Source organism: Tauraco erythrolophus, chromosome 10 (genome assembly GCF_009769465.1).
Source record: "Tauraco erythrolophus isolate bTauEry1 chromosome 10, bTauEry1.pri, whole genome shotgun sequence".
In the NCBI taxonomy this organism is placed as follows: domain Eukaryota; kingdom Metazoa; phylum Chordata; class Aves; order Musophagiformes; family Musophagidae; genus Tauraco; species Tauraco erythrolophus.
Genome location: NC_141474.1, coordinates 17,107,197 through 17,116,603, shown reverse-complemented (window position 1 = coordinate 17,116,603; position 9,407 = coordinate 17,107,197). Strand labels below are relative to the sequence as shown.

Here is a 9,407-nt window from a genome sequence, read left to right as displayed (position 1 = left end):
GTCCATTAAAAACACTCCCTCAAGATTTTTTCCTATGCAAAAGTAGACTTTTCACCATTACTGTTTATTACACCCACTTGTCTGCCCAGCATGCTTCCACGTTTTTGTCCTTTCAGCCCTCGTTATCATCTAAAAACGCAACATAATCTATGCTTGTACATAGAGCAGCAGTCTCTCCTGCCAACACCAGGTTTCTGAAGGACTTCTATGGGGACACTTACAAGACGATGGGGCTCTCGGCCATGCCAGCAGCAGCCGGTCTTCGTAGGCTGCAAGGCCACGCGGCGCAGCTGACAGGAGCGGAGCGGCCGCAAGAATGGCAACCAGCGTCGGCGCTTCCTCGCTTCCCACCAAGGCCTGACTTACTTTCTCAGCAGTGAAGTTATACGCACTTCATGTGGTTGTTGGGAGCTTTGTTTGCCATCTCTTAATTCCTCAGACCTGTCAGGCAAAGTTGGTTTCACCCACCGCACGTCCCCGGTAAGGAGCAGCCACGGTTCCGCCTGAGGGCCGCGGCCACCGGCCATGCCGAGGACGGACCCGCTCCAAGCGCCGCCGCGCGGCTCGATGCCCGAGGGCTCCGCGCCCAGCGGCGAGGCGGAGGCGCCACCGGAGGAGGCACGAGGCGGCGGGGTCTGCCCGCAGGGCGGGAAGCGGCCGGTCCCTGCGCGCCGCCGCCAGCGCTCCCGCTGCCTCGCCGTGTGGCCGGCACCCCGGGGAGTTCATTTTAGCGCCTTAGCAGGTTTTTAAAATGAGGAGAGGCGGGAATAAGGCCTGTATTGGGAACCAGCTGGCACAAAGGTTTCGCGTCCAGCAGCTCTCCGGCCGCCGGCGCGGCCCGGCCCCTGCCTGCCGCCCGCTCTGCCCGGGAGCTGCGCTCTCCCCGGCCGCACCGCGTGAGCCTCACCGAAATAGAAACGCCTGCCAGGCTGGATATCCAGGGATGCTTTCGGAAGAGTAAAACGCAAACGTACATGAAAAGAGATAGTGCTCAGGCCCACGGCACGGTGGGATGCTCCAGGCTGGGCGAGAGGCCCAGGGCAGTCTTCCCAAAAGCATCTTAGCGTAAAAGGTGCACAGTGGCAAACACGCCCTTTGAAAATAGGGCACACATTCCATAGTTGTTTTAAGTGCTTTTAGGAATGCTTTTCTGAAGTAGTTTGTTCATTATGCTGCTCACTCTGTTGCACCTTACAGAGGAAGCCCTCTCAGATGCAGATTCTTTAAAGCCATTTAGGTACTTAATTGCCATCTTAAATTAGTTCAGTAGTAGTGAGCACCTGTATACATTTGGAGAATTGGGTAGTACCCTGGTCTTCAATTAGATCTCTAATGGATCACTGTGCCTTAAACTTTTCACCTCTTTAATTGGCAGGTAATATCTGTCATCTTTCTTTTTCCAAGCTTTTTAGAAGGTGGCAGCTGAGATTTTACTGCAAAGCTATTAAACCCTTGAAAAAAAATGACAGAAGGTGGTGGGCAGGAACAGTCAAGATGGATAACAACAGTAATTATGAGTACAGCTCTGCAGGTACAATACCACTTGTCAAGAGCAGTATCTGACTCACTAGGAATCACTGAAAGAAGCATTTTGTATATTCTATCCGTGGAAATATTTTATGCAATGTCAATGAATATTGGGTTTTGAGGATAAAACAGTGACATTAGTCTGAAGTTGCTTCTACTATAGTAGTGATCCTATTTTTGTGTGTGTGGTTTTTCTCCTGGCTACTTCTGTACCTATTTAGTATTCTTGCCACCTGCTGTTCTGAGTTACACTGCTTTAGGATTGTCCTCCTGACTCATCATTTTTGCACTGCACTGATGCTGCTTTCAATTAGCACTATGAATAATTCCATCAGAAATGTTTTTAATTATCTGAATTTCTCCCTAAACACTTTACTTTCTACTATACAGTATCAACTTTGAGGTAGATTATTACTCAGTAAGTGTGCAATTTAGTTTAAAATAGTAAGTCTTACAGATATTGATGTATAATTATATCTATTCATATCAGAAGCCTGGACTGTGTTCCTCAGTAAAGTGAAAGGCTATGTCAAGGAGCTGATAATTAGTTCCTGCAGCTGAGACCAATTTCATGCCAGCTGGAGAGAATTTACAGGCAAGAGGGCTTTGATTCACAAGCAAGGATGTCTTATGCTAGCTTGGCTGACAAGGTTATCACTCCATCTCTGCTATATAAATGAGTGAATGGTGTTGAAGTAATTCCTGAATGACCTCAGTTTATGGCCTGTTCTTATTTGCTTGCAGTAAATGACAGCCTGTAAACTGTTACAGTTTGGGAACTGCTTCAAGAGCAACTTAATCCATAATATGGTGAGAGGTATTGGAGGGCAGTGATCTCATCAGCTGTATCAGTGTAACTCACTCCTACTACTAAGAGCCCTAGCTCTACTCAAAACTACTGCTGTTGGTAAGGGCTCCTAGTGAGTAAAGATATGGAAATAGCTGAATACAAATCTAAGATGGCTTTTCTTTTACACAGGCATTGCTTTGTATCAGTTTTATTTATGAGCTTTCTCTTTTCCCTATGCAGCTATCCTTTTCTTATAGCTGTTATTTGTATTTGTGCATTAAATAATTCACTGTCAGCAGTGGCTTTGAAGCAGAGAGTTTTTCCAAAATTGCAGTTATACCTCATAAGCTGCTGTCATTGAGTGTTACCTTTCCAGACCAATCGAAAGCATAACTGACCGCTATTCTGACTTTATTTTGTACTCTTCTACTAAATCATACACTTCCCTATATAAGCAGGTTGGCTATGTTTTTAAATGGGTAGGTTAAAGAATGTGTTATTAGCTAAAAAGGATTAAGTGATGTAATCTTTAAAATGTGTGTGTTTGAGCAGCTTCTGTAGAATGTACTGCAGAAATGCTTTTTGCAGGTCGAAAAATACATCCAAACCCACTCCATTCTGTAGATGATTATGGTGCATAGTGCCATGGTCTAGTTTTCCTGAGTGGATTGCATTCTGTCAAAAAGCTTTAAAGAAAATCATGCCCCATGCAGATTTTCTGAACTATCTTCCGAATGAAATGCCGACATCTGTGAAAATAATGCAGTCTAATTAACAGGAGTCATAGAAACACACTAGTCTTATGTTCCTCACTTCTGCAAATCCTCCTTTAGCACATCTTACAAAAATAGACAGTAAAATGTTTGAGCTTCTTTATGTATTATGCAAGAGTTTCTTGTGGCAAACTGAATATATGCCTACAAAATTGTCATTCAATGTTTGATGACTTCCAGTGCAACTATTTCAAAATTTCATTAACTGGAAAAGTTTAATTAACATTTTATTACTTTTTTATTGCAAGTGGAATAAAAAATATTTTTTAAATGACGATGCTAAAGTTCTATCTATAGTGTTTCAGACAATGCTTTAAGAATATTTCTGACTTGTTGGCTGAAAACTATTTTAAAAATAACTTTTTAAAATTTATTTAGAATCATGAAATTTCTACAGTTCTACAGAGGCAACAACACCGAGTTCGATATTCAGAATCGGTGGAAATTGGATCCGTGATTTTTTCTCTTTCTGGTACAGTACTTTGAAGTTTATCGTTTTAAACTCATAAGCTTTACTGAGGTACAGGATCAGGCCCTGTTGCAGGCTACACTAAACTGAATAAAAGCTGCCTTGTTGGAATGTTATGCAACAGTGGAAGGACCTGGGCTTTGATTGCACAGAAATCAGAGGATGGAGCAGAGAACTTTGAAGATGAAACGTTTTCATTGATTTTTACTTTTTTTTGCATGTATTGTAGAACAGCTACATTGGATTTGGTGATCATCAGCTGAACTGTTTAGTAACTTCTCCTTATAACTGAGCAAACACATTGAGGGCCACTAACTTGTAAGACAGCCATCAAGATTTTAGTATTCATGACTGTAAACACAAGAGTGAACCAAGAGCCTTCCTGTGGCTCTCATCTTCCAAATTGAGTTTGCAGACCTGGTTTAGCAGAGGAGTTAGGGAAAGGATTCTTTGAGTAGGTTTGGTTAGGAAATCACTGAAACTGCCAACATGAAATGTCTGACCTTCCTTTTTAGAGCAAATGATGCTTTAGACAGGTAGATGAGATCCTTAAACTGAAGCTTTCCGGAACTGTAAGGATTAACAAGGCACACAGTGGCCTAGCCTTTCGTATCCTCCCTCTTAAACTTCAGCCTTAAGTCTCCCTTTCAAAATAACTTAGCTGATATGGTTATAATTTCATTTTTCATATTAGACAGTTTTGCTTACTTTTGAGATGCTACAGGTGTGTTTATTTATCTCATTTAGAAATGGGACTTGTTGAGCTCTCCAATCAGTCTTTGCATTTGCCCTCAATTCATTCCATTACAGCAGTTGCTTGTTCCTGAAGCATGTGCTTTCAAAGGCATTCAGATATCTGTACTTTGAGTGGATTAACAGTTGGGTTTTTCTGATGTTATGGTCGAAAATAACCTCTGAGTTACTTGTAGTTTTATCTTAAAAATAGTAGTCATCACTGGCCAAATCTCATGATTGCATTTCACTGTCAAGATGCGTAAATTCATTCATGTGTTTTGTTCCATTGCCTTTTAAACTAATGTTTGAGTAAGAATTAGTCCTGGTTTGTGGTGAGAACTTAATCATATTAGTGCCATGACATATACATTTATATCATTTTCTTTAATAGGTGTTGCATTTATACTGGCAGACACTCAAGACTTGCTTATGACAGGGGAGGAAGAGTTTTTCAAAAGAATTCAAAACTTCATAAACATTCATCGAAACAGTTTTTTGGTTTTGTCAGCTGCTCTTCATGGACCAGAAGAATGGAATGTCATGTTTAGGATTCAGAAAAGGTCTGAGTTCAACATCAAACCAAAATTTTTATTGCTAGGAAGAAATGAAGTAGCAGTCCTAGATTTGAGAATGTTATTTTAGGGATTATTTTTTAGGAATATAAATTTTGTTTTGCTAATGCACTGGAAAGTTATTTAAAGCATATGTTTTTTAGTGGCAAATGAAAAGAATAATAAGTGAATCAATCTAACATGCCATAGGTAACAAAAAGGGACGTTCCTCAAAGCATAGCAAATAACATCCCTTTCAATCACTTTAGGGCTATGTAACATAATTATTTTTAAAGTTTTTTCTTGAACTGGAAAATTAAGCAGTTTTCTTAGCTCTGTCAGCATCTTTTCATGGTCATTTAAAAAATGGAACAGGCAAGCTTCCTTCATGAGAATAGGCTTTATTGTAAAGTACAGACTCTTTACCAGCTTTTAAAATGTTTACTTGGTACAGGTAATACTGAGTTAGAACAATTGAAATAATCAATGTTGGTTTACACCAGAAGTATAAAACTGGACATTGAAACTGGTTTGTTTAAAACTTTATCTGTGATTTCTAATGAATCCTGTAAACGTGCCCATTTCAGTACATACCTGCTGAGAACAGTTATCAGATTGTGCTCCATCCTTGTAGTCAAAACTATTTTCTGGTAGGTACAGTAGTCCTAATGGCACCTGGTTTTCACTCTTGACATCAAAGAAGTGACTATTCTAATGAAGACTTTGATCTTTACTTTCTTGAAACTAGGACCAGTTTCATTAAATCCTGGGCACACTGCCAAATGCTGATGAGTAGCAGAGCGTGTGGGATGAAATGTAGGAGATCTATTACCCATTTGTGAAAATTCCATAAATTTTCATGAGAGGTCTTAAAAGCTCTGCCACCATTCAGCAAGAACATGTTATTCAGCTGATGGTAATGCTAATTCTCAATCTACTTTGTGGTTACGTACAAAGGATTTTGTGCACGTGTTGATCCCCAACAAAGACGATATTTTTAAATGATATTCCATTTGGCAAGTCAGTAATTTTATTAAAATAAAAATAATAGTTTTGTCATTGCAGGCCATACCAAGCTGATGTTGACAAGGCGCAATTATATTTTAGATGCATGTGCTTTGTTCCTACCTGGCAGCTTAAGTTCTGCTATTGTATGTAAATCACTGAGCTTTTGCATTGGTGGGGTCACAACTTGTGCCATATTCTCTCAAACTACAAGCCACATGTTGGATTTGTTAAAAACCAAAGTCCTCTGGTATTTTCAAGTCTTCCTGTATTACTCTTTCTTTCTGCTTATCTATGGTTTTGTTGCAATTGGGAAGGATTTTTTAATTATTGTTATAAAAAAAGAACATTACAGGATTGTTGTTTGACACCATGAACACTTGATGTAGGGTTGTGTATATCACGGGGGAAGGGGGAAAAAGGCAATCTTTTATCATCACAGCTCAAATGACCATTCCACTAATATCCTCAGTAAATCCATACATTAATTTTTAAACACCTTGGACCAAAGACCAGCCTTGTGTTCTAATGGCCAGTATTCTGCCCGTTGATCAAATTAATAAAATACAAACTAAATTTAGACCTGCTGTAATTGGAAGCAAAACTATTGATAGAAATGGATTTTTGTGGCTCTAGGACAAGTACTTGTAATTGTTTCTTTGTTTCACTTCGTTCATTCACACTTTGCTTAGTCCATTACTAGTATTAGCAAAGTTGCATCTATTTATTTCCCTAATGCCTAAACGTAAATCAAACCACAATTTCTGCATCAGATTTTTAGTAAAACTCAACAGTGACCTGAGTACCTACTCTTAGGGAAGGACACAGCTTATAACATTTATTTTTGCTAATTAGAAGAATGGGCAGCCAAGTGCAGATCGGGTATCTAACCAGTACGGGTCTTAACGTGAACGAGTCCAAGTCATCAAACAGATTGAGGGGAAGAACAGGTGGTAGTCGCAAGGGGAGGTCACAGAGGAGTATACAACGGAGCAGCTGGGCACTTTGTTTGTATTCAATTTTTGATTATTTAAATTCCTCATTCTTTGTTGTTAAGTCCCTGTCACATTTTAGCTCTACAACAGAAAATGGCAGCAATGCTAACTTTGCTGTTGTTTTTACAACACACTTAACAATACCCGTCTTAAGGAGAGGCTCTGTGCGTGCCTGAGCTTTGCACTCTCTCTTCCATGACTGCATTGAATGACAACTGATGTTGGTATTTTAAATCTTCAGATTTCATTCTCAAGAATGAATGCATATGAATAACATTATTTATAGAAAGAAGCTGAATTTTAGGTTAAATTATTTGAATCAACAAGTCTTTACCTGAAATCGTTAGCAGAATTATCCATTATCTTAATCGCATCTGACGTACAGATTGTAATGTACTATGTAAATACAGCAAAGATTTAGTTCAAATTCTGAAGTATTTTTAGCATGCTGTTTTTAGATACTTTCCTGTGTTCTTCCAAAGCCATTAAAAAAAAAAACAAGTATTTTTTTACTAGCACTGAGAACAGTCTTCAACAATATAGCAGAAGAGGGTTTAGTTCTCTCTGAACATACACATGCTTAAGAAGTGTTGATTGATTGTCACAGAGCCCTAGAAAAAGAAACAAGCCCTTCCAAATCCCACCTAAACAAGTGGTACAGAAACAGGACAGATGGCTCTACAAACAGCATGATCTTTCCAGTTGCCGTTAAAGATAAACGCAATCTCTTATGTACTGTGGTGAAGGCACAGTAAGTTGTTGTTTACATCATGTGGGAATGCTTTTTGAGTTTTATGGCATAAGAAATTAAATGCGCATTCTAAAAGTAACAAACTTAATTTATTTTGATATGCAGATTCCTGGGCAGCAATTTACGTGTAATACCAGTTCATAATACTGCTGAAACTGTTAAGTTAATGCTAACTATAGCTAAGGTAAGTCTGGTTGCACATACTTAAAAATATCAGATCTTAAGAAGTATATTAGCCAGGAAAAGCTAAGAACTATCAAATACTTATTTTTCCTTAATGGGACTTTTTGGGTTATGTTGACCACAATCCATGTAATACACTGAGGTAGGACTGTTATTCTGATGCTTTAGCCGAGTCTTTAAACTATTGTTGAAGGTAACTTTAAAAGCTCATAATAGCATCTATAAAGACAAACTAGATATTTAAGAGCTAATTCAGCTCTTTTTTACCAGTTAACTTAGGATGTCTTCATTTAGTAGTGCAGCACCAGCATGAGGTCTAAATATGTAATGACTTCAACTGAAAGTAAAAGTGCTAATTTGAGAACTCTAGTTACTTGTGGATTTTTGACAATGCACGTACTAGTGTATTATTTCTACAGCTTAATGAGTGCAATTTATCTGTGTATCTGCAACATATCCTGTATGCATCAACACATTATTAATTAAATCTACTCACTGAACCTCTTCAAAGAACATTTTTCTATGAATATTCTAACTTAGATACCAACTATAACACTACTAGCAGCAGCCAATATACCAAAAAAAAAAAAAAAGAGCAGGTTGAATGACATGTTAGAAATCAAATACGAATTTTCATTTTATCCTTTCGTGAAGTGGGCATCTCAGGATAATAAGCATTAACCTCTTCAGAGTATTCATAATTTTAAAAGTGTGTAAGCTACATCTCACTTATTATATGGCAAAAAGTTAAGTACTTATTACAATGCTGAATGAACAGTTTTTATTTAATCTACTGATGTCTGGCCCAGTCTCTTAATGCAGCATTAACCTAAAAGCTTTTAAGATTACTGCTGATCCTATAAACTTGAATTTGCTTTTCTACTTGTTCAGAATGTTTACACCAGATTTCAACAGGAGAGCCTCATAAGAAGTGGTGATAGGATATACCACAGATCTATCAGTTGCCATGATTTTATTTCTTACTGATTCAGCGCAAAGCCAGCTTAATGCGCTCATCTTTTGCCAGAGAATCCCTAACTAGTATAGGGCCTAAAAAATGAAATTTTTTCCCCCAGGTTAACAGACATAGCCAAGAGAGCAATACCATCCAGCTAATCCTGAGCTACCGTACCCAACTCGTGTTGAAATACTATCCAGATAATCAGATGCAATGCTGACAGGACTTGTTGTTTTAGGACTGGTCCTGTACCTAAAGGGATACATCAAATCACCTCTGTGTGTACATCGTTCCTGAACATCTACTTCAGAAAACATGATTCAGATTTCACTGCTGAATAATTTTACATTTGTACTATTTAAAAAATAAGATGCTGAATATTCTACTATTAAGCGTTACTCACAATATTTTCCTTCCTCTAAGATAACTTCCAAGCCACGAGCAGATGATATTCGTCACAAAATGGCAACAACAAAAGCCCAAATAATAGAAAACAGTCCAGTTTGGAGGATGCTTCAGGAGTACCAGTTGCACTGTAATTAATTTAGTGTTTTGGTTTCTTTACTCATAAATAGAGTGGCTACATTTAAACAAAATATAGAATGTTCTTAAAAATATAGTTACTTTTCAAAAGACTATATACAACTTAGACATTTGGAATGAAAATATT

The 9,407-nt window shown here is 38.4% G+C and overlaps 1 protein-coding gene across 1 annotated transcript; it reads left to right on the top strand.

The window, feature by feature from the left end:
* Positions 1–1,462: 1,462 nt before the first annotated feature.
* On the top strand, positions 1,463–9,365 carry C10H1orf146 (chromosome 10 C1orf146 homolog). Its single transcript, XM_009984478.2, has 5 exons — positions 1,463–1,531; positions 3,469–3,562; positions 4,686–4,854; positions 7,702–7,780; positions 9,161–9,365. The coding sequence occupies exons 1-5, from the start codon at positions 1,463–1,465 to the stop codon at positions 9,278–9,280; spliced, it is 531 nt and encodes a 176-aa protein (XP_009982780.1). The 3' UTR covers positions 9,281–9,365.
* Positions 9,366–9,407: the final 42 nt, after the last annotated feature.

What these genes read in the sequence shown, in the direction of transcription:
- C10H1orf146 (XM_009984478.2), top strand. Translation starts at nt 1,463, where the DNA reads ATGACAGAAGGTGGTGGGCAGGAACAGTCAAGATGGATAACAACAGTA. An exon ending in TTATGAGTACAGCTCTGCAG is followed by an intron (nt 1,532 to 3,468) that starts GTACAATACCAC and finishes AAATTTATTTAG; the next exon opens with AATCATGAAATTTCTACAGT. An exon ending in CGTGATTTTTTCTCTTTCTG is followed by an intron (nt 3,563 to 4,685) that starts GTACAGTACTTT and finishes TTTCTTTAATAG; the next exon opens with GTGTTGCATTTATACTGGCA.